The sequence below is a fragment of the Adiantum capillus-veneris genome, chromosome 10, assembly GCF_014529385.1.
Source record: "Adiantum capillus-veneris isolate H3 chromosome 10, ASM1452938v2, whole genome shotgun sequence".
Lineage (NCBI taxonomy): Eukaryota > Viridiplantae > Streptophyta > Polypodiopsida > Polypodiales > Pteridaceae > Adiantum > Adiantum capillus-veneris.
The window spans coordinates 8,673,809-8,699,256 of NC_140940.1; the positions used below are offsets into that span (position 1 = coordinate 8,673,809).

At 42.0% G+C, this 25,448-nt stretch overlaps 1 protein-coding gene and 1 pseudogene across 3 annotated transcripts; one reads left to right on the forward strand and one right to left on the reverse strand.

Moving 5' to 3' along the window:
* Positions 1–1,031: 1,031 nt before the first annotated feature.
* Positions 1,032–1,465, reverse strand: LOC147448411 (mitochondrial import receptor subunit TOM9-2 pseudogene; annotated as a pseudogene).
* Positions 1,466–11,806: 10,341 nt separating this feature from the next.
* On the forward strand, positions 11,807–15,025 carry LOC147448412 (uncharacterized). 3 transcript variants are annotated; one of them, XR_015189350.1, is made up of 8 exons: positions 11,807–13,155; positions 13,281–13,349; positions 13,431–13,499; positions 13,689–13,775; positions 13,883–13,950; positions 14,076–14,195; positions 14,312–14,456; positions 14,668–15,025. XR_015189350.1 is itself a non-coding variant. In XM_086521035.1 (6 exons), the coding sequence occupies exons 1-6, from the start codon at positions 12,031–12,033 to the stop codon at positions 14,197–14,199; spliced, it is 1,542 nt and encodes a 513-aa protein (XP_086377161.1). In that variant the 5' UTR covers positions 11,808–12,030; the 3' UTR covers positions 14,200–14,667. The 3 variants fall into 3 exon arrangements, 1 of the variants encoding a protein (XP_086377161.1); XR_015189349.1 differs by having other exon boundaries at positions 11,808–13,155; positions 14,076–14,456; XM_086521035.1 differs by lacking the exon at positions 14,668–15,025 and having other exon boundaries at positions 11,808–13,155; positions 14,076–14,667.
* Positions 15,026–25,448: the final 10,423 nt, after the last annotated feature.

Sequence of the window (25,448 nt, forward strand, 5' to 3'; positions counted from 1 at the left end):
ACCGACAAGCCCGGTACCTGACTCTACCAAATAAATAATACAATGTCCGCCGTAGGTTAGAACGTCCGCCGTAGATGATAGGGTGTCCGTGAGCCGTGAGGGTTAACAACTAATTTTTTCACTCAATTTCTTGTGAAGCCCTCCATTTTGTCTTTCTTAAACTCATATTTCAACTTCTCCCCTCCCCTCTCTCTCTCTCTCTCTACAATGCCCCTCTCCTCCTTTAGAAAAGTGTAGTGACAAAAGCAAGCATTGTGATGGCTATATACATTAGCACAATAAGATGGATCATAGTTGTTATTTACTTGTGGTGCCCAACCAACCCACACCATACAATACTAGCAAACAAGGGTGTGCTCAGCTTGGCCAATTAGCATTATTTGCCTCTAAAGGCATGTAGTGGTTTCAAGGAACCTTCAAACTTTTTAGAAGAAAAGGGATTCTCTTTCTCTTCTCGAACTATTTCTAATTGCCTCAAAATTTCACATAACCTAGCCAAAGATCAAGACATTCTATAAAGCTCACAAAATATCAAATGACCACAGTTCTCTACTCGTATCCACATTACCCATAAAGCCCAGCCTGGTGCTGGTGAAGGGCTACATTCTCTCTCTCTCTCTCTTGATGGAAAAAGTACATCACATTGAGCAGGTGTATAAACTACTATTAATAGAGCAACATCTCACTTTAAAATGATGGGAAAAATTACCAGTCTTTGACCTTTTGAAGGTCCTTCATGATGCCTTCAGCACATTCAAATCTTCATTTTATTGCAACTAGCTTTATGAAAAGCCCAACCTAAGCAAATTCCCACTCGGGTTTTGTTATGGGAAAAGAGATGTCTGCATTACAGACGTAAAAAGCAACAGTCATGTTCCCATGGAGGGCCTACCTCTAAAAGAAGTTGAAATAAGCTCGACTTTCAAAATTAATGCAGGATAATCAAGCCTCGAGCTATACATTGCCATGCTTGTCCGAAACACTTTGCAAACAATTGTAGAAAACCTCATCCTAGATAAAATCACGATAGCCTTCAACACTTGGCCATCACAATTACACCCATCTTCTTTACATGAACCGCATCCTTGAAACTGGACCTTTTGCCAATGACCATGACACACAATCACGTCATTGCAGCAAGGCCAGGGGGTTGAGATGGGGCTCCAAGGAGACTGGCCTGGTGACCTTCAAGCTCAGCCAGCTGTGCTTCACGATCCATCTCCATAATAACGGGAACCACGAGAATGAGGAAGGTAGTACCGGCAATCCAAGCAGCTTTTCTCGTGCTCCACAGAAGCTTCTTGCTAATGGCGGGCTGTGTTAGAAGCAGCACGTTTGCCCTTATGGAAGACCTCTGATTGTCGAACGATGTTTTTGACTCTAGATAGCACCCCTTTGTTTCCTGTTGTTGCTGATGTGCTCAACTTCCTTCGGTTTACACTATGCTACTCTTCCCTCCCGCCATGGCCTCGACCTCACTTCTAAACCCACACTCCGGCTTGGAAAATAAAATAAGTTTCTCTCTCTCTACGCAGGAGGCGAGGGAGGTGGGAGGCAAAGATCGGGTGCCTTGACTTGGGCTTACAGAGCACGGGAAAAGGATGAGTTGTTAGGGGAGTAGGACTCAACGAGATACTAGAGCAGTTGAAACCTTGCCTTGTTGAAGTGGAATGAGGCCTCCCGCCAGCAGCAGATTCAGGGGATGCGGTCAAGGAGGCGACTTTAGAGGAGGTCAAGCTGGGGGTCGTGGCTTTGGCGGACCGGGCGTCCAGCACACACTCATATCCCCCTCTCTAGCGTTGTTGCAGTAGGAGCGGCCACGGTTGGGTGCCCGGGTGCAGGCAAAAAAGGAGGGGATTAATGGTGGCAAGGAGCTGGCAAAGGTAGGCAGGGTGAGGGCACATTGAAAATGCAGAGAGCTCTCTCTCCCCCCCCCCCCCCGCGACCAGGTGCTACCGTGGAAAGGGGGAGGGGGAGGATTGGGCCAGATTCATAGAAGGAGCTTACAACTACCTCTCCTGTCTTCAATCCTTGTAATGAGTGTTTTCTATAGTCTATCTCTATAATGAGTGTCTCCTTTCTACACGAGGTCTTACTCCTCAAGCCAAAAAATCCTTGTAATGAGTGTTTGCAAAGCTCTATCTTTAAAAATATTTACAATGAGTGTCTGTTCTTGGAACTGACCAATCAAAAAAATCCATATTATTTTAAAACGCTCTCTTTTTTCATTAAGAAAAAGGGAACACATCACTATGGCCTTAGCCCTTTGGGCAGGCCAAAAAGTCTTTGCTACCCACTACAATCAAGGTAAAATTTAACAAGAGAAAAAAGTGATAAAATCACGTGGCCTGCAATATTAACATAGGCATAACACTCACACATTGCAAAAGCAATCTCATCCAATGAAAGGTAATTGAATTGGTGAATCTACTTGAAATGATTCAAATACCAAAATTATTCACGCATATCATGTTGTGGATAATCCTTGCTTCGATCAATAATTGTGAGTGCATATCTTGAGCTCATTACATGATCAACTTGCCGCTCCTGAGCAAATTCAAAGTGCTCATTTGTGTAGATTTTGAAGGATGAAACACCCTCGGAACAAGGGACAAGCAGCGATGTCAGATCTTGACTGTGGTTGACCCAGCTAATTATACCTTCACCCTGCTCTTGCTAGTACATGGTGAAGGTTGAGAAGCAACAACAAGCTCCACCAATTCCTTACAATCACCAATCTGTTGCCGACATGGCGAATATTCATAAGTTAGAGTAGAACAGATTTGAAGAACTAAGCTCGTGTAGCAACAACATATAATAGGCACATGGTTCCGACTGCACCATGAAGTTAGCTATTCTAAGGTTGATGGTTGAAGTGCAATTTTGCAATGAAATTAACTCCCAAACAAGTCGAGCAAATCGAAAAAGTTACAGAAATAGATGGAGCGAAATCCAAGGTTGACGATCAACATCGTAGAAAAAATAAGGTGCGGCTACCTCCGGCTTGATGCCTGCAGGTGAGCAATATGCCAGATCTGCGTGCCAAGAGTTGTAACTGCCATTCTCCCCACTCGTGCCCTGTTTACCTTTGCTTGTTCCACAGCCCTGCCTACACCACCCCCTTGGGTTGCAAGGCTTAGGAGCTGCGTGGAGCTGCAAGCTATTGTGCTACATGGCCATCGACGTAGTGACTAAGACACACAACCCCACGCGATGTAGACCTAGAGAAGGGGGAGAGAGTTTTTTCTCCACACACTGGTTGCTCTCCATCCATTCACGTTGTGCCCTCCCTGCAACCATGCCCCCACATGAGAGAGAGAGAGAGAGAGAGAGAGAGAGAGAGAGAGAGAGAGAGAGAGAGAGAGAGAGAGAGAGCTTTTGTGGCAGACATAGAGAGAGAGGATGTGGATAGCAAATGGCGAGGGAGCGGATGGAGGGCGCTATAGCTGCCATAATCTGTTTGTTTCTCTCAGAGGGAGCATCCACGTGACCCTGAGTTGTTAGTACACACGAAAAGAGGGAAAGGCAAGTTTCAAGTTAGGGGTGGGAGAAAGTAGCAACTCTCTCTCTCTCTCTCTAGCCTCTCTCTGTCTCTCTCCACCTTCCCCTTGCAAACGCAAAAGCTCTATCTTCTTGTGATGTGCGTGAGTAGGTTCAATGGAGCGCAAAGACCACAGAGAGAGAGAGGGGTGAAGGAGGGCAAGCGATGGTGGGTTGGAGCAGGCAATTGGGGGAGAAAGGTGTAGCTCGGGAGGGACGAGGGCAGGAGATGGTGGAAGGGGTGGGGAAGATAGAGAGAAAAATGCAGACAGAGAAGGAGAAAGGGAGCATGGGAGGGCGTGACATGGCTTCCCTTTCGCTTTGGAAAACAGTGAACGATAGTGGGAAAGTTTACAAGTCTTTTTTTCATGATTCAACAGATGCCAATATATTGACTGTCCTTGCAATAAGTATCTTCTTCTTATATCATCCAATCAAAAAGATTAATATTTTTTTAAAATAATCTTCCCTTTTTCGTTAACGAAAAGGGAACACATCACTATGGCCTTAGCCCTTTGGGCAGGCCAAAAAGTCATTATGCAAAATCCTATGTGTGGCACTTAAATGGTACTATACTCAATTCTATGTAATCAATTGACCTACTCAAGTGGCACTACCGGGGTGTGTGTGTGTGTGTGTGTGTGTGTGCACGCGTGCGAGAGAGAGAGAGAGAGAGAGAGAGAGAGAGAGAGAGAGAGAGAGAGACATTGTAAGGTGCGAAAGCTACAATGGCACACTACCTATGTAAGGATAATTTATGACATCATTCTTTATTACGTAGGACACAATAAATCGACAAATAAGCTAGCATGAGTTGGATAATTTGAGGCGAGGACATCAAGCGTGAGCTAGATAATTTGAGGCGAGGGCAATAAGCATGATGTAAAAGAAAGGGATGTTATGAGAGTGACAAATTGGAGAAGCAAATAGGGTGGAAGAACAAGAGAGGATGTGGAGCATTAGTGAAGGTAATCAATGCTTGGAGATGTGGCTCACTTATCAGATTATTGTAGCAAGAATTACAAAGTAAAGATGACAACCTGATCACACGTATGGCTCACTCATTTGGTAAACACTTGTGATTACAATAATATAAAATCTATACACAAGAGCCATTAACATGTGTCTCCGTAAGTAATAATATGCACCTTATATTATTGCTTCCTATGGCAAAAATAATATAGAAGTTATACAAAAGAGCCATTAACATGTCTCCCGCATGTGTCTAAACCAATTTTAGAAGGCAAAAGGACATCAAGACTCTATTTTGAGAATGCCATGCTTTAGCTTACTTTTTCTTTGAGCCTCTGCAATAGCACCTTTACCTAGCCACCTCTATCATGGTTGATCCACTCAAGTCCAACCAAACCCGTTTCCACATTGGGTGCTAAATCCAAACAATATTATTCCTTTATAGAAGAGCTATTTAGATAATAATTTTAAATTGTGTGCAAATTTGAGCACTTTAAGATATTTGTCCTCATGGAAATACTAATTTATTTTATCCAAAAAAAATCAATTTCCCTTTTGTGTAATTTTCTTTGCAAATTGAACAAAGAAACTGGATTGAACAAACTATTTTTCACTATTTTATAGTAGTTTAGTTTGGCATAAATGGGTATTTTTATGGAAGTTTAGTTTGTCACAAATAGTATATTGCATATATGAACGGGGAGAGACACTGAGGGTCAAAAGCTTGTCAACAACTTGTTTTGCTGCAACAACCACACATAGAAGTATGTGTTTGGCTAGGTCAACTTCTTGCATATCATACATGACTTCAGGATTGAGCGTCATTGAGAGAGAGGCTCTCTCTTGCAACTCTTGAAAACAATAGAATTTATTTTCTTTCCCATTAATAGATTTTATTTTTTATTCTCTAGATTCTAAATGGAGTTGTCACATCACAAGAGAATAAAAATTAGAATCTTTCAAAATATGAGGACTCTCATGGCTGCTATATATCAATAGAAAGAGTTTGAAGAGTAGATTCTAACTATCAAATCTCCACTAAGTTTAGAGTTGATTTGCAAAAAATTTATCGCACGCCCGTTTTGGACATGAAAGAGGAAGTCAAACTCCTTATAAGGCCCCTTCGTGAGTCCAAAATTTCCCTAATGGTAGCGTGCCTTTTGTCGTATTGCGCGGCAGTCATAAGGTACCTTGCCACACAATGGGAGTGTGCGTGTAAGTTGTATCCTTGTGGTAAGGTGACGCGGGGAAGATGTTATCCTTGTTGTAAGTATATGCTTACTGTCTGGGTACTACGTCGGTAACGTGGCAAATCTAGTATCCTTATGGTAAGTCAACTTCCCTTCCCCTTTTCCAAAAAACATATGGGCATCGACCGATAACGCGGCTATATGATGTTCGTATGCAATCTATTATTTCTCCTTAGATTCAGGCGGCACTCGATCGATAACGCGGCTAATAGAGTGTCATTTGTTAGAAGCATCTATTTTTGCATAAATGTGGCATTCAGGTCGTTAACCCGGCCGTACGAGCATCATATAATTTGTATGTGCATGTGCAGTTAATTTTTTAAGTATTAAGTATATGAAATACTTGGTCGGTAACGTGGCTGTGAAGAGTATTTCATATAAAAATGTTTGAATTGTTTGATTTTGTTGTTTTTAAGTGCCCATATGAAATTATATACTAGCTAATCATATTCAAAAGACTGCTTTATTCATCAATCATCGCTATTTTAAATGCTACATTTACATAAATTATATGCAAAAAAGTATTTGTACACAATTTGCATGTTAAATATTTATTTTTATCTTTTTAAAGGACCTCAAGCATTGTCACTATTTTTAATGCTTCATTTACATAAATTCTCAGTAAGAAATAAATCGCACACAATTTGCATGTTGAATATTCTTTTGTATCTTTTTAAAGAGCATCAATTATCATCGCTATTTTGAATGCTACATTTACATAAATTCTATGTAGAAAAGTGTGTGAACACAATTTGCATGTTAAATATTTATTTCTATCTTTTTAAAGAGCAAGACATTCTTTGCAAATTTCTAGTCCGATTTGTATACTTCCAATGTTTTAAATGTTTTTGAAGTCTTTAAGTCGATGTGTGCTTTGTTTGAACTAATATATACGTACGGAGAAAAATATAAGTTAAAAGTTCAATATATTCTGAAATGCGCCAGATTGTTAACGTGTATTGTTTGATTTGGATTAAGTTCTTATAAGCCACTTGTTTGATCTACATTTTACACGTGTAACAGATTGTAATTTTAAGTGAAGATTGTTTTCAATTTTTATCAATATTTCCTTGCACATTTCTTAAAGTCTTCAAGTAGTGGTTAAGGGTTTGCCTGAAATAGTGTGAGAGTGTTAGTGTCATTCGCAACCATGAATTTGTATTTGATATGCTATTTTTATTGTCCAGTGCAAATATGACGCCAAATCAAAAGAAAAGTATTATGCGTGCCATTCGTAAAGAATGTATTTTGGCAATCTCATCATGTGTAGACGGTCGCATACAATAGATTAGTGAAAGCGACGTCTTCATCAAAGACCTCACCAGCACTATATGGGAGAACACAGAGTGCAGGCTGCGAGGTGAAGACCAATACGAGTTGTTGATTCCAACAAGGATTCGAGAATTTGACCCCCACCAAAGGGTTAGGACAGTGTTGGGCAATATGAAAGTATGTTGCAGAGACTTAAAGGAAGATATCCCACCTGCCTGTGACATGTCAAAATTAGAGCTCTGGGATAAATTGTGGGAGGAACAGAAGGTAAAGATGAAGCGTGTGAAAGCGCAGGACCAAGCAGCCTTACCCAAGAGATTGAAGATGCCCCAGGATGCGCAAGCAGCTTTGGGAGGTCAATCCGATGCCAGCGGCATCGGATTGACAGTGCCAGCGGCACTGGCACAATCATGCGCACGGCTTTGAATGCTAAGTGCGGTCATCTTGTTGGCATCCCTCACGAAGCCTTGGTAGAAGGTATGAGAGTTGGATCAGTCTCCTTTGGTGTGTGCACATTGTACACCATCAAATGCATCTCTTTTTTTCCAGACCACATTACATATGTGGGAAAATGTTACAAGAGAGGGAGTGAGGTAAAAATTGACAGCTTTGAAAAGTTGGCCACTTGCAAAGCGGGAGATCTTCAAGGTATCAAGCCGGAGATGATCAAATGGACATGAGATTTTACCCATGAGTGGATGTGTGATATGTTCAACCTTGCACTTCAACATGGTATGCCTTATGATTGGAGTACTAATTGGGTTAAGCCTTTGCATAAAGGAGGGGATGTAAAGAATGTAAGCAACTACCGGACTATAATGATTGGGTCTCTTATCGCAAAGTTGTTTGGGTGCATAATGGAGATGAAATTGAGTGATTGGGCTGAAGAGAATGACAAGCGTGCAAAGGGACAAGCGGGTTTTCGTCAATGCCATAGCACCATTGATAATCTTGTCACTCTTCTTGTTCTCATGGAGGAAAGTCGGTTGAAAGGCAAGCGATTGTATTGTTGTTTTGTGGACTTTAAGAAAGCCTTTGATATGATTCCACGTAAAAATTTGTGGAGAAGGATGGAAGAACTCCAAGTGCCAAGTGAGTTTATGCTTGCGGTTTCTCGAATCTATGAGAAGGTGATTTGTCAATTGTGCATGGGAAGAGAAATTTTAGAAATTTTTGTAAGCACTACTGGGGCTAAACAAGGATGTCCATTGTCACCAACTCTCTTTGGTCTATGCATCGATCAATTGGAACAAATGGTACTTGACTTTATGCAAGAAGAAGGCATTGAAGAGGTCACTATTTGCAATGCGGTAATCATGCTTTTGTTGTATGCGGATGATGTAGTGCTTCTAGCACACACTTTAGAAGATGCACAAAAGCTTATGGTTGTCCTTGAGAACTTTTGTTTGCATAGTGGGCTGATTGTAAATGAATCCAAAACAAAGGTTATGCTTGTGAAAACCAACCATAAGGAGAAGCCATGCATTGTGTACAACAATGAGACACATGAAGTTGTTGAGAGCTTTAAGTACCTTGGCCTTGAGGTTCCATCCAATCACAAGTGGCATGAATGTGCTATGCGTCGTTTGGAAGCGGGAAAGAGAGCATATTATGCATTTGAGAACATGTGTAATGAGGGAAACATCAAGTGTTGGGTTCTCAAGAAGTATCTTTTTGATGCATTGGTGACACCTGTTCTTCTTTATGGAGTTGAAGTGTGGGGCCTGAGCATCTCAAAGTCTACTTGGAAAGAGTTTGAGAATGTCCAAAAGCGTTTTCTTACAAACTTTCTCCAAGTTAAGACACAAACACCATATATGCTTCTACTTCTTGAGTCGGGATCTCTTCCAATTGAGGTTATGGGCATGGAAAGGGTTGTGGAGTACATGATAAAGATGCGTCAAAACCCCTCACATCGACTTCCTACAATTGCATGGGAAGCAAGCAAAAAAGTTCAAAAGACGCATAAAAGCAAGATCTTGAGCACGGGATGGATGCAAGACATAAAGAAGTGGTTTGGGAGATGGGATGCATTACACTTGCTACATGAGGCTTCAATTGACTCTCAAGTGAATGAAGCTTTTCTACAACGCCAATGTATTACGGCTTGGGAGAAATCCGGTGGGTCACGCTTCATACATTACACCACGTATATTGCCCCCAACTACAAAACCATGTTCTTCGCTGAGAGAGGAAACCGTACTCACACTTACATGCTTGAGCCTATTCCCTTGTCCGCGATACGCACTATCGCAGCAATTCAGCTTAGCTCCCATTTCCTTCGATGCGAGATAGGGCGTTGGGGCAATGGAGAAGAGTCAAATCGATCGTGCACATTATGCTCACTGCAAGTTCGAGAGTCTGAGTACCACACACTACTAGAGTGCTCAGCTTTTGATCACATCCGAACTTGCTTCTCTCACATTTTCAGCCATAACTTAGACCTACACACTTTCCTCTCCCAGCCAAAGTGTGGGCTCTCCATTGCAACTCTCATCACTACAATTTTGGAGCATCGAGAGTCACTCATCAGCCATACACATACTACATCACATGTAACTTTGGTCCCATAGGTCATATTTGACCTCCGAGGACGATAATAAAATCTATCTATCTATCTCTCTCTCTCTCTCCCTCCTCAAGATTATTTCTTGCAACATAAAAATTTGTTGCATCTCCCCGCGCCCTCCCCCCCCCCCCCCCCCCCCTCTCTCTCTCTCAATCTTGCATGCACTACATTATTGTGAAGCATTAATTTGGATCATTATTACTAGGCAGGCCTCGTGATTTTGTCACTTTTTTCCTTCTTGTTTTTATCATTTTCTAAAACCTATATATAGCATATACCAAACACCCCCCCCCCCCCCCCCCCCCCCCCCCCCCCCAACTCCCCCGGGCGTGGCACACACACACCCACACAAACAAAATGTCATATTAATGTCTTTTAGAGGCCAACATGACCTATGCGATACGCGAGAGAGAGAGAGAGAGAGAGAGAGAGAGAGAGAGAGAGAGAGAGAGAGAGAGAGAGTAGGGAAGATCAAATTAGGGGGAGATAGATAGAGGGTGTGAGAGAGTAACACACACACACACACACACACACCTGGCTACGTACACATACATAGATACATAGAGACAATCAAAAGCAAGAATAGAAATGAGAGTGATATAGTGTTTCTATGTGTGCTCATGACGTATGAGTGACCTTGAGAAACTATATAGGTTTAGCCATTTAAAACGTATTGGTAAAAGTGAGTGCGGGTCGCGTGAGCTCGTCTCTTATAAGGATGTGACATCCTGCCATAGTGTTCTGAAAAATCATTTTGCCATAATCCATAATTAATTTACTAGTACGGCTTCGGCGGTCTCTCTCTCCCTCTTTATAGCATGTAGAGGGGCTTCTCTCAGTTTTGGAGTTTAGCCTTCATGTTGCAGATTTTGACAGGTGTAAAGGGCTCCCCCTTCCGCCATATTATGTTTGTTTAGATATGGATTTTGCAAGAGGGGGTTATAAAAAAATGAGCTATTTTTTCCAAATTCTACACCCTCCAAAATCTAAAGAGAGACTTTCCTTTTTCTCTTTCTCTAAATTGGCATTTTTGAATTTGAAAGCGTCATGATTGCAAGTTGAGGCACTGTTTTTGAATAGTACCTGCCTTACTCCAAAGTCTCATATTAGGCTATGGTCACGCGAGGCTTAGTTATCAGTTATAGATAACTGAGCCAACTATGCCCAGATAGAGCATTAAATGAATAACTAAGCCTCTTGCATGGTCACACGAGGCTTAGTTATCCATCCATCCTCCCAACTAAGCCTTGAACTTCACAACTATGCCAAAATCAACATAGTTACAAAGGGTGGGCATAGTTAGGTTTCTAATGACACCTTAGAGATTGGTCGCATGAGTGCATGAGCTTGCTCATCAACCGATTACTAGCAAGTAAACTAGAGAGAGAAAATGCAATCACATCATCTCGTAAGCAGCGTTTGGACCTCGTGAGCTGCAAGATACACAATAATCGTCTCGAATGAAGTGAGATTCTCACTAAATTAGAGCAGCTGCCCCCTGAAGGGGGCCGCCCCCTCCCTTTGAACGCCTTCTCCTTGAGAAGTTGACCTGCTCTACTGAGGTAATCATTTAGCCATCATTTAGTGAATGGAAACATGGGTGACTGGGCAGGCTAGCTGCTTGGCAGCCTCAGGCGACCAGCACCCATCCTCAGGACTAAGTAACACCTATATTTAATGCGGGGCCAAGTAATGGGATCGATGACGCGAAAGTTCACGCATGGAGATCGAAAAGATCGCATCTGTAGATGTCTGCTCAAAAACTAAACCTGGACACGCACGAAACCTGGACTGCTAAAAAACTAAACCTGGACAGGCGCTAAACCTGGACAGCATGGCCAATGCACCCCGAGCTCACAATATTACAGTGTCAAAACGGTTTGGGATACACAATGAGCGCGCGGGTGAGATGGTTAGTCCGCTTGACCCTAAACGCGGACCCCCAAGGTCACGGGTTCAAATCTCAGCAACGCATCTCGTTTTTCACTTTGGTCAAATTTAGTGCCCCCATTTTTTCGACAACACGTCTCGTTTTTCGCGCTAGCCAGGTTTAGTGTGCCTCGAGATCCCGCCCCCAACCCCAACCCTCGATCCCATTACTTTGCATAGGTGTTACTTAGTGCTGAGGAGCACCCATATTGCTACTTGCTCCAAATTTTTTGAACTTGTCAATGACGCACCGTCTGCCCCTTCCCAAGTTCCAAAAGGGAACGTTGCACAATTTTGACAAGGTCTGAAGGGAAGCTTCTGAGAAGACTCGTAAAATCCCTCAACTCTGTTGATCTCAACACCTTCTTTTTGGTGGCCATGGCGGGCCGCTGCTCGGACCTCCCGCCATCGCTTTTCCCTTCTCTAGTACTCGTCATGGAGCGTGCCTTCGAGCCCTGAGTCTTCTGTTCGTGTTCGTATTAAGAGGCCTGCTCTAAAATGGCCTTGCGACCTTCTCATCTCGTCCATTCTGTGCTTCGCTTCTGCAGATCCTCACAGCAGCAGGTGGATCGTGGCATACGCAAACATGAAGCCGCGCCTCCAGCATCTGCTTTGCTTTCTTCTTCGACCATATCTTGTCATCGACCTTCACTGTCGTCTTCTGCAGCTTCTACCTTACAAGAATCTCGACGACAGGCGAGCAGCTACTGCCCTTCTCCTGGCATCTTACATTCTCAGAGTACAGGAGTCAAACAATCTGCAGCATTGCAGCAGACATCAGGGTCGCTAGGGGTTTCACAACTACAATGTGCGCAAAGCAGGAAAGGCTTTGGGTATTCTGCGTTGGATTCATGGATTGCCCATGACTGCAGTGGCATTCGAGTGCTTCTTGATCAGCAGCAGCAAGTTTGTCGTGCTAGTGCATACGGGACACGTTTGCTTATTTCATCTACAAAGGGATGTGCTAAACATTTTGAGAAGAGCTTGGGTGCCCCATTAGCAAACAGCATTGTGGTTTCTTCAACAAACAGTTTTGCAGCTTCTTCTCCTCCTTTGTCATCAAGTCCCTCTCCTCCATCTGGTGTATTGTCTGGATCCTCCCTATCTTCTGCCAAAGCTCTCACTCCCACAAGTATTTCCTTCAGGTCTGCCTCTTTACAAGCTGGTGCTTCCACCCCTGCAATCTCTATTCTTTGTGCCTTGTCTCAAATGGCGATGCGCTCACAATCTTCAGTCTTTCAGCAATCAAGATGGCTGTCTAGCAACAATTGTTTGCGGGTATTATTTGATAGAAGCGATTGGGAAAGTTTTGTGACTCTTGCGGATGATTCTACACCATCATCTACAACCTCTTTGAGGACTGATGGTGCTTTTGATTCTTTTACAGTAGATAACACATTTAATCGGGCTGCCCAAGCAATGGCGGTCTCTACTCCTCCCGACTGTGAAGGGTTGAAGATGGCCGGAAGCCAAATTTATTTACCTGCTGATATAAGCAATTTTTGTTTTCCAACACACATTTTGACAACCATGTTAAGATGGTTCGTAGCAGAGTTTCGATTCATTCCTTCCAAGTCCATGGTTCCAACCTTTGAAGTTGGTGACCGTATCATTGCGGAGAAGGTTAGTGATCTTAATTGGGAGCATTTGTCTTAGCCACTTTGCTTAAGGTATGATTATTCTGGACAATTTACTGGAGTGTCGTGTGTCTCATGGTGCCTGTGTGTGTAATGTGTGTCACTTTTCAGGTCTCTTATTACTTCAGAATGCCTGATATCAACGACATTGTTCTCTTTAAGGTTCCTCCAGTCCTCCTGGTGTGTAATGTTAATGCTGCTTGTCTTTTTAGGTAGGATCACTATTCTTGATGATTTGTACTTATCCAAGTTTACATGCAGGAGCAAGGCTACAGTGCTGGAGCTGTCTTTATTAAACGAGTAGTTGCGAGAGCGGGAGATTTTGTCGAGGTGAGCCTCTTTCTTGCGATAGCCTATTTCTGGAAACAAATGCATGTGAAAGAGTGCATCTTACGTTCTTGTATAGAAGACATCTATCAGCCATGATGTTCATTGCACTTGAACGTAATTATGGCATTAAGTTTCTTGGCCATGATGGTGCTTAATTCAGAATGTACTTGTTTTTTAAAATTTGTTTAGGTACACAATGGGGAGCTTTTTGTAAATGGAGTTGCCCGTGTGGAAGAATTTATTGCAGAGCCACCTGCTTATGAGATGAGTGGTGTGGTATGTTTTTGTTTGTACCTTCATCCTGGTTAAAAACGCCTGATAGCCTTGGTTCAAAAAGTTGGGTTGTGCTGTTAATAACTTACACACCTTCATAATGCTGACAGCAAGTACCCAAGGGGTGCGTCTTTGTTCTAGGTGACAACCGCAACCATAGTAATGACTCTCACAAATGGTAAGCTGTTTTTCAAGTGTCTGAATTTTGTTGCTATTTATATGTCATTGTATGTATGTATATGCAGATATACATATACATACATATATGGGTGGTGATATTCATCTGCCTTTGGTTTGTAACAGGGGTCCGCTGCCAGTGAAGAACATTTTAGGACGGTCAGTATTCAGATACTGGCCACCGGAGCGGTCAGGTTTTACTGTCTGGAAAGAGACGAGTGCCTTGCCCTTACAATCGATTTATGTGTAATGTGGAACTTATGAGAAAGAATTTGGGCCTTGCTATTTGGAAGCTCTTTGAGCTCTTCTAAACTATGTGGGCTTGAGATTTGAGCATTCAACACACAATGCCATTGCTGCAGGTGAGAGGGCAGGGCCTTGGGTCGGTGCTATTGCTCCAATGAGGATAACCCCAGTTTGTGCATCCTCTAATTTCCTTGGATGCTGACCCGCTCACTGAGGATCGCTTCACGCCTTCAGAAAGAGCAGCACTCTACAAAGCTACAGGTGCAAACACATGATTTGAAACAAAACAAACTCTCATGATTTAGTCCACTCGCTTATTTAGGCCCTTGCATCAGTTCTTGCCACTCTGTTGTGGTTACACTTGTGTGGGTGACATTCTCTGAGTGTAACGTATGTTTGTCAGCACATTTGGCTGGCAGTATCTTCTGTTTTCTGTGGTTTTCCATGATACGAGTGTTTTGGTTTGGAACAGGACCATGGTTCATGACATGGATTACGTAATGGATGTGAGCATTCAATTCATAATATGCTCGAGTGTTCTCTGGAGTTGCTATTCACAAAAGTGGACTTCATGTGATATGGTCATCATAGTGCAGGTTGCAAAACAACCATGCCCTTCAATCTTAAGGTGTTTCTTGTAGGCAAATGAAATTAATTATTTATTGGGCACTCTTTGTGAGAACCATAAGTAGGGGAGCAAATTGCTCTCTACTGAGTTCTCATCCTAACATTTACACACTTAAGAGGTTTACTCATGATGAAATACATCCTCACAACGTGTTTAACTTGAAGGATTCACCACCATGATGGAAAAGCTCAAACTTAAGCTACATTGTGTGTGTGTGTGTGTGGGAGAGAGAGAGAGAGAGAGAGGGAGAGAGAGAGAGATCAACATGTGGTGGCGGAGTTCGACATTCATTTTAGGCACTGATGAGTCATTGTACGCAATCATGAGATGGTCAAATTTAAGCTGGATGGGGTGGTGGTCATTTGAGCGTAGTTATCTGTAAAATATAACTATGCAAAATTAAATGCTCTGTTCATAAATGCTCTCATATGAACAGGCATTGGAAAGTCTGCCATGGTAATGCTTAATTTTGTTTGCATTCTTTACTAGCAGGTGGTCACTTGCATAGCATGGCTGTGCTAAAATCACGTAGCTAGTCGCGAGGGATTGAGTGAGTATGAGAGCCCCTCGTCACTATATGGCACGGACATATGGCAAAAAGGGGATGTAGGGCCCGAATTGGCGGCTTTAATCTGTCATCGGATCATCTATTGAACTAGGGGTGAACTAAAGGTGAACTAGGGGTGGGTAAACCAAGGTGTGATCATGTGCCATGCCAAACATGGGTAGCGACGCGCTAGCGTGGTGGTAGAGAATTCGTATGGCAACCGAAGTGGGTGAACTAGGGGTGAACTTGGAGCTCCATTTTTGCCCAGAGTTCACCCTTAGTTCACCCCCTAGTTGATCACCCGATCAGATAGCTGAGATTAAAGCTGCTTTGCACCCCCAAATTGGGCCTTAGATCCCCCCTCATTGACCCCGTGACAAGGGTTTAGCCACTCACACGATTTGATGCAGTTTTGTGCAATGCTTTGATTTGAAAAGCTGTTGCTTGTATTATTCTAATGCCTCCTCGCTTGCTACTTCTTGTTATGCCGAATACAGCGCAGTTGTATGAGGCCATGCATAGATCTACTATCCAACTTGCCATCCCTCGTGTGACCACGACAGATGCATAACAATCTGAAAAAGTAATTGATAACTATGTTGTGCATGACCATCCCCTTATGTGTGTATGAGAGAGAGAGAGAGAGAGAGAGAGAGAGAGAGAATATGGCATTTGATGGAGCTAATGGGTGTATCCCTATTCGGCATCTACTTGATATGTAGTCTGGTTTGATTGCCGTTGAATTTCTGTGGGAGAAAGAGGACGATGTCTTGTGGATGATACTATCAACGATCAGCCTTTAGTTTGCACTTTCTTTGACAAGGTGATTTTTGGCATTTCTTGCACTCGACTTGGCCTAAGATGTTGCATATGTGGTGGAGCAGAAGAGAGACTCGCTAAAATGGAAACTAGGCTGAATGTTAGAGATGCAAGGATAGAAGTCAAGCATCTCTCTGGAAACAGAACTTTGTATTAGCCATGAAAAAAAACCTTTAAGAGGTTCTCCAAATTTTTAACAACACATTACCCAAGTAATAAGGTTAAGAGCAACAACTTCTTTCTCTTGTACTCTCATTTGTGGAGGTGCTGGGGTCAAGGGTACTTCACATCAATGCATGTGATTTTATTTTTGTTTTTCTTTTTGCTTTTTTAAAAGATGGGCCTTTATAAAGACAATAGATCAAAGGTCTCTTATGTGTATGTCATAAAGAGAGAAATTCCAAGAGGGGGTTTTCTTGTGGCTACCCTCTCACGAGACTTCTTCCCCTCTATATCTAAAGAAATACCTACAATTTGCAAGTGAATGGTGTCCATGAGTGAACGCTTGTAAGCATTGCTGTTTGCTAGGCTACCTTTGTCTTGGGGCTTGGAGCACTCACACAATGTGCTTGATTGCTTTGTCCATATGCACGAGGCCATTGTAGGCCTCCTACTTGGACCTTTGAGTAGAGCAAAAGCTGATAATAGGTTGGTGTGATGGTTTTATTAAGGGTTGATACATTATATGTGTTGTAGTAAAGAGCAATTGAGCTCTTTGAGATTACCTTCACCCAACTCATGTAAGGTGCAGCGGAAGTGAATCTTGAACTTTGCTCAAGATGAGTGCTACGAGTTGTGCTCAAGGGCTCCTTTTACTAACGGAAGGGAGAGCCTTCCATTCCTTTAGTGAGAGAGAGCAAATGATCACAAACAAAGTGAATGACACTGTGAATGAAGGTGCTCTGAGAGAGAGAGAGAGAGAGAGAGAGAGAGAGAGAGAGAGAGAAGAATACGACACCAGATGGTTGTCAAACTCTCCTCCAAGAGCCCTCCTCTCTATGGCGAGAGAGGTCTATGTTATTGAGTGCACAAATTTGGTACAATGGTCTAGATGCAATGGACTTGCCGACAATGTCGACTACAATTTTTACGACGACGAGACGGACTGAAATCTGAAAACACTAGAGGTTGCAAATCTGCTAACTACTAAATTCTGACACTGTGTCGATGAGAATGGCGATGTTGAAAATGCAGATGTTGAAATTTACGAATAGCCGGTTGAAACTGAAAACTCTGGTTGATTTGACCGTGCGGCGAGGAACTATTGCGAGTAAGTGAGACTCGCGAGAGTAGAGGTTCGTTCTGTGGAGTCGTAAGTGTTGAAAACTGAAAACGTTGATGCTAGGGGCTTATCTGTTGTCGTCGGGAATTTGCAAAAACGCTGATGCTGTCAGCAAGGTGCAAAAATGCTAGGCCTCATCTGGGATGTGTAAAACGCCAGGGCTGATCTGGGATGTGCAAAACACCAGGGTTGATTTGGTATTGTTGATGAAAACGCTAGAGATATGTTGGCTGAAAACACTAGGAAATTCTACCGGTCTTGTTGAGAAGGTGCACTGCAAGTTGTAGAATTTTTGCTGCCTCCTCTGCTAGATAGTACTAGCGCTAAGTTTCTTTTATAGAACTTAGCAAAATTGCCCTACCCAGTTTCTCAACAAAGTCACTTATCAATAATAAGTGAAAAATGGATAATATAGGAAAAATGGGTTTTGTGCATTATAAAATGCTCATGATGGGTACTGATTGTAATGGTGATGATCGTGCTGTGTGCAACCAGAGGATATGCAACTAAGTTCGTGGACATTCATGGCTTGCGAACATGCTCACAAAGGTGCCATAACACTTCCTAAGCTGACTTGAATCCTGGACCTGAAGTACCTTGTCCACATGCACATAGGGTTAGATGTACACATGACATCCACTCCTTTTCAAAGTGAGGTACTGGTACCGAACTGTATGGCATCGAGGGAGATTGCCAACAACGTCTAGAATACTGGGAAGGACTCTTCGCCGGCCCACTTTGATGCGTGGGTTGTGCGATACTTGTACTTTATGAAGGTCTGCAATGCTTGCTTCTTTGGTCCGCCCCAAAAGAGATACAACGGGATCTGTGGCTGCTTCAATGCTCCAACTTCAGCTATGGACGTAGGTCCACCTTCTTCAAGAATCTCCGAGGAGGAAAATTCCTGAAACCACTTCCAACACAAAATCATGAACATACCCATTCCATGTAGAGTGACTGGAAAATACTAGTCTTCCTAAAAGACTGTGCATGCAAGGTAGATGAACAAAGTGACAGAGTGCCAAGCCATTCACCAAACACACAGAAAAAATGGGGTCGAAACTTGACTTTTTGATCTAAATCTAGCAACTTTGGAAAATCACAACGGAAATGCCGATGCTTGAAGGTCAATCTTTCTTGTGCTCGTTCTGAGACTGTGTCATGTCAAGGAAGAGACATGGAATGTGAATTTCTTGAATGTAGAAAGAGGGTGGAGCTAGAAATGCTCCTGCAGGAAACAAGGGCCGTGCCAATGGTGACCGTCCAGAGGCGGCATCCACGACTACGGGAGGTCCAACAAATGGGACAAATGCTGCACCGAAAGCAACAGGAGGTGCTCCAAATGGAGGAGGAAGTGCCCTATATGGGTGAGGATACAAACAGAATGGGGGGATGCTCGTGGGGTGTGTGGGTGGGATCACATCCACTCCAGGGGGAACCTTGGGGCCTGCAACGAATGTGGTCACACTCACATCAAATCCTAGGGGGCACTATGGTTCTGAGGCGAATGTGGGAGCGGCTCTCCATACACGGGCCACAACATTCGGTGCAGAGAAAGAGCCAAGTGTATCTGTTGTCATGGGAACTTGACCACTATGAGATATGCGCAAAGGTGGATGCAGTGGACGAAGCTGCACTCCCTCACACTGTGGACGAATCTGCTCTCCCTCGCACTGTGGGCAAATCTGCTCAGCATCGCATTGTGGACGAATCTGATCTCCCCAAAATGATGTGCCTAGCTCTACAGGGAGGCGTTGAGTTGGTGCAAGATATGCACTGAAAATGGTCGAGTCCGTCTCACAGTTGATGCAATGCCTGTGCAATGCTAGACACTGTAGGGCCAATTTTCCCACTTTGGAAAAACAATCCAACACAACATCTCCCATGTTGGTAAAGGTTCCTAGTAGCCATCTGCACACCCACATGACTTTTAGGCATTTTTTTGTGGAGTAACAAAGTCTAAATGGGGAGAACGTTTCAAGTACCTGGAAAATGGTGGACTTTTCTCAGTGCCTCTACGACATGGTCTCCCACTACGATCAAGCGTCCACTGTGCGGGCTCCGTGCATGGTAGTTTCTTCCACAAGATGTCATCATACAGAAGAGCCATTAACATGTGTCCCGCATGTGTCTAAACAAATTTTAGAATACTCTGTTTTGAGAATGCCATGCTTTAGCTTAATTTTTCTTTGAGCCTTTGCAATAGCACCTTTACCTAGCCACCTCTATCATGGTCGATCCACTCAAGCCCAACCAAACCCATTTCCACAATGGGTACTAAATCCAACAATATTTTTCCTTTATAGTAGAGCTATTTAGCAAATAGTTTTAAATTGTGTGCAAATTTGAGCACTTTAAGATATTGGTCCTCATGAAAGATACTAATTTATTTAATCCAAAAAAATTCAATTTCCCTTTTTTGTAATTTTCTTTGCAAATTGAACAAAGAAACTGAATGAACAAACTATTTTTCACTATCCTATAGTAGCCTATAGTAGTTTAGTTTGGCATGAATGGGTATTTTTATGGAAGCTTAGTTTGGCACATATAGTATATTGCATATATGAACATGGAGAGACACCGAGGGTCAAAAGCTTGTCAATAACTTGTTTGCTGCAACAACCGCACATGGAAGTATGTGTTTGCTAGGTCAACTTCTTGCATATCATACATGCTCTCTCTTGCAACTCTTGAAAACAATAGAGTTTATTTTCTTTCCCATTAATAGACATACTTGGTAATAAAATGCAATCAAAAGAATGCATGCCAAACGAAAAGGTAGTACTTGTAAGCGACTTCTTGTGCCAGAATAGCCGCAAATGGTAGCATGTGGTTTGCCCGCATCAATTTCTCGCATAATTTCACATGCATTTAAAGATGCAAGCACACATGAATGCATGTTGAGAGAGATGTTGCCTTTGCATTTGTTTGAAATAGCCTAGAGTTTATTTGCTCCACCCATGTCTGGAATAATGACAACCTAGAAAACAATCTCATCTTCAATGCCAACTTTAAAAAGTCAATACTCTATTAGAAATTAGGACTGGTTAAGATCAAGCATGACTATGAGCATTTATGTGTTAGAAACAAAAGTTACTCACCCTACACCCCAGGACCAAAATTTCAAACCTCATTGCAAGAAAGCGATTAAAGTTGGAGAGGGGAGGAGCAGGCAGTAAACCATGTAAGAGGCGAGGTGGCTCTGAGTGGCTGTACTAGCTCATACACGAGGGCATGCAACATCATTGGCGTGATGCCCCCTTTTTCTTTCCTTCTTTGGGCGGTCCTGCCAGTGCTTCCTGTTGAAGTCTTTCCCAATTCCTTCCCCTTACGGGGAAGGCAGTAAAATAAGCAAATGCTTTGCATGAGGCTCTACGCAATGGTATAGTTGGCGGAGAAACTGTCCCTAGAGAAGCTTCATAACCGGTGCAGACATCACCTAAGGCTGGAGTGTTTACCTGGTCGGACACCCATACAGCGGGAGGAATGGGTCTGGCTTTCAATGCCCTAGCACAAGGACCTATTACCTATGCCCATGTAGTGCAGAGTAGACCGATGGTCAATCTCTCTCCCATTCTCCAACAATGTCTAGCAACTGATATTCTGAATGACTTCTCTCCTGGCCGCCTGTCATTATCTTTAATGGTGATCTATTGAACCTTGTAGGCCAAAGGCCTCTCCAGGTGAGTTCTAACCCTTATACTCACAATAGACAGTTTTCTGTAATATCTAATGTATGGCAAAATCTAGAACATTGTAGTGGAGAATCTTCTCCTATTCAGAGAGATCCTCCTTTTCAACCTAATGGAGAAAAAAAACATCAAGAAGAAAAGCAATCCGATTTGCTAGAAAGAACTCAGGATTTCAACTTAAACACCAGGAGGACTGTCAAAAGGATGATACCAACCATCATAATCATACTTCTGATAGTGACGGTGGATATGTTACCATTGTGTCTGTAGAGCTAGAGAAATGGTTCAAATATCTTCAAGAAAGGGTTGTAATATGCCTCTGTCATGTGATTAGACAATCGATTGAAATTTTGAAACAATGGATTTCTCAAGAATGGGAGGGTAAAAACTTATTTCCCTCTCAAGTTCAATATATTCCTAACAATTACTACTTTTTTTTTTTGGAAGACTCTGACAATATTCATCAGGTTATAAGCAGAGGTGAATGGTTGATAAGGAATACCCCTATGTCTGTCATCAAGTGGCATAAAGGTTTTGACCCCAAGGGCAAGAAATCTACAAAGATACCAGTAGGGGTTGATTTCCCTGACTACCCATTGAATATTTCCCATGGCTCAAGCACATAGGGGCTCAGCTTGGTAAGGTACTGGGTCAAAAACCTACTAATGGGATTAACCTCAAATGGGATCCTCAATTGTTAATTGAATCGACATTGATGCCATGATGAGAGAGAATGTTCAACTCAAAGCCACTTGCTGCATACTTAGAGAGTGATATACAGGAACCTACCTAATGCATGTTTGCACTGTTTCAAATAGGGTCACCTTATTAAAGACTGTCCTGACCTTGCAGATAAAGTTCAAAAAGAGTCAGACAAACAAATCTAAAGAAGGAAAAGAGATGAATCAGGGATTTTAGCAAGTTAACAGAAGGGGCAATCTCAGAAATAGAAACCACAATAGAAATAACACTCCTAAGTATGTAGACAAATTTGGGGCCCTCCTCGATGATGTATTTGATCCATCCTATTTAGAAGAGGTGGAGATTCCAACAGATAAAGCATCATCGTCTTAGCATTCTCCTGATAGTCCTAAAGAGGAAAATACTCAAAATCATAGGACAAACGGAAGTTTTCAAGAAGAGGAGCTCAAACCACCTGATAGTCCTGCAGACAACACTAGAGGAATGAGTTCAGACTCTGAATCTTCAGATAATGAACCAGGAATTGCTTCCACACAATTACCCCACCCCAATCCTTTGAATGATACTTCCCAACCTGAGGCAACCCATGACACTTCATCAATGAATTACAAGAACAAGAGAACATTGAACTCAACACGCTATCTCGATCCCCTAGAAACTATGTTGACCCAAGCAGAGGAAGAACCTTGGTATCAAGTCCAAGAGGAAGAAAGAAAAGAGCACCGATCCCCACAGAGCCTTTGTCTCTTATGTCAAACCTCCCAAAACTCATAGAAAATGAGTACATCCATATCTGGTTTTTCTCTGAATCGTAAAGGATTTTTTGATCTTGTCATAGAATGTCTTATTTGAATCTGCAGCTTGACTTCGTTTTCCTATAAGATCTAAAGGCTTCTAGGTTTACTTTGGATAATAACCTGCTCAAACTCAAAAGACAACACAAGTGGTTTTATACTAATCACCGTGCAGGTAGAGAGGGAGCTACTATAGGCATTCATACCAAGCATGAAAATTCAATTGTTGAACTTTAGAGGGGGATTAAAAACAATTGGGTTGTTGTCTCTCTAAAGGAACCTTTAAGCTACATTGTAGCCAGTCTTTATGCTTCCAAATACATCTTAGAAAGAGCTATTTTATGGGAGGAACTCGCTTCTTTATTAGTTCCCCTCATGATTATTGGAGACTTTAATATGGTCACTTCATTGAATGACAGATACAAAGCTCTTGGCTAGGTCATTCAAGGCTCTTAAAAACAAAGATGGGATCATCTAGTAGACAAGTTGACTTTAGTGGACTCATCAAAAGAAACAAGCTTCACTTGGGCCAATAATCAACATGGTAAATCTACAAGGCTTAATAGATTATACATGTCAACCAATCTCCTTCATTCTCAGTGGCTGGTGAGTTGCAAATTTGATTCTTTCCTTCTATCATCTAATCATAGACCTCTGGTCTTTGCACTGCATAAAGAAGAACACATGTTCAAAGCTGGTTGGCCTCACCTTGATAGTTCACTGTTTAAGCTTACTTCAGTAAAGTTGAAAGTCAAATAAATCTTTGAGGAAGCTTTCAATAGTCTGAATAATGTCTTTTTGGCTTGGGAGGATGCAATCAAAAACATTCAGAAGTGTCTGACTTTGTTCAGGAAGAAGGCTAAGGAATTAAGATATGGCACAAGAATGATGATTTTTAAGCAGATTTCTCTACTTGAATCTGACACCATTAATGATAGGTCATCCCTTGAGATTTTAGCTTTGAAAGACTAGCTTAGAAAGGAGGTTCTCCTTGAAGCTTAGGGTACCCTTGCTTTGACCAACTAGGGAGTTTTGGGCAAGAAAAATAGATAAACCTAATTTTGAAATGTTTTCTTTATTGAAAAAAAAGTGCAAAGACTTTATTCCTCTTTTGGCTGACATAAATGGCAATCAGGCTGCCTCACAGAAAGAAAACTTGGAGATAACTAGGTCTTATTTTCCCAATATTTTCTTTGTATTTCCCCAAAGAAATAAAATCATCACTAATGCTAGAGCTAAAACAACTCAAGTGAGAAAAAAACAATCCCAACAAATATGGCCAAACTCTTAGACCTCCCACTCACAGAAGGGGAAATCAAAGAAACTATCAGAAAGTTAAAACCTGGAAAATCTCTTGGTTTAGATGGAGTGCCTAATGAGTTCTACTGCATGTATCAAGACTTCCTATCTCCATACCTCTTAAAGGTATGGAAAGAAGCCCTGATCAAAGGAGATCTCTCCTCTTCCATTAATGTTGGTGTAGTTAAATTAGCTCATAAAAAAGGCTCAAGGGATGGCCTTTCAAACTAGAGACCAATCACTTGTTTGACCTACAAGATCTTTGCTCTATCCTTAGCCAGGAGACTCGGGCCTTTGATGGATCGATTTATTTCAAAGAGCAAAAGGGTTTGATTAAAGGAAGGTTTATTCTTGATGCCATCATAACTTTATGGAAAGGTATGGAGAATGTTGAGGAGTCTGATTAGGAATATATCTTTTTCAAGATTGATTTTGATAAAGCCTATGATAGAATAGAATGGGAATTCATCTTGCAGTCTTTTTGATATAGGTTTTGGGAAAAAAATTATCACATTTCTTCACATTTTGTTTGGCAATGCTTTAACCAAAATTTCAGTCAATGGTTCTCTCACAGACATTATCCCCTTCACAAATCCATCAGGTAGGGTTGTCCCCTCTCTCCACTTCTATATGCCATAACGTCGGATGCTTTGGGCTGGCTTATCAAGGATGCAATCAATCAGGGTAATTTGGAGGGATTGGATATTCTAGGATAAAAAAACCAACCATGCCTACAACAATTTACTGATGACACCAATGCCATGGTCTAAAACAATCAACAGTTTATTAAGAGCTTCTGAAGTTGTTTGAACACTTTCTATATTGCTAGTGGATCTGTCATTAATCATGAGAAAATTGGTTACAAATCTTCCAAGTGCCCCTTTCCAAGCTTAATCATTCAAGAAGGCTATAAAAAAATAGAGGATGGACACATATTCAGGCTCCTTGGAATTCCAATGGGCTTCAAAGTATCTTTCAACTAGAGATGGGAATGGGTCTTGGAGAAAGAAAAAAAGGGGTATAATTTTTGGGTGAGAACTTCTTGGCGAGCGCTTTTTGAAATCGGGCGAGCAGATTCCAAAAGGAATCTTGATGGAGTCCTCCTCTCTCTCCCTCTATCTCTCTCTATGTTTGTGCCAAATTTTTGCCTCAGTGAACTCAACTCATACACATGCACACTCATATGCAACTACCAAAGTTTAGAAACCAAGCAAACATTGATACATACACCAGAATCATTTTCAAGAAGCCAACTTAAAGGACTTTCATTACAAATAATACAACTAAGCTTGGACCTTTTAAATCAATTAATGAATAAAATTGGAAAAAATGCTAGAGAAACTCATATAAATTGATATTTAAAGTTCTCAAAATAAGTACACGAGTCCTCAAAATAAGTATATGTGATTCAATGAATACATCATAGATGAGGGGGGCGATAGAAAGAGGGTGGAGCTAGAAATGCTCTTGCAGGAAACAATGGCCATGCC

What these genes read in the sequence shown, in the direction of transcription:
- LOC147448412 (XM_086521035.1), top strand. Translation starts at nt 12,031, where the DNA reads ATGGCCTTGCGACCTTCTCATCTCGTCCATTCTGTGCTTCGCTTCTGC. An exon ending in GAGCGGGAGATTTTGTCGAG is followed by an intron (nt 13,500 to 13,688) that starts GTGAGCCTCTTT and finishes AAATTTGTTTAG; the next exon opens with GTACACAATGGGGAGCTTTT. An exon ending in CTTATGAGATGAGTGGTGTG is followed by an intron (nt 13,776 to 13,882) that starts GTATGTTTTTGT and finishes TAATGCTGACAG; the next exon opens with CAAGTACCCAAGGGGTGCGT.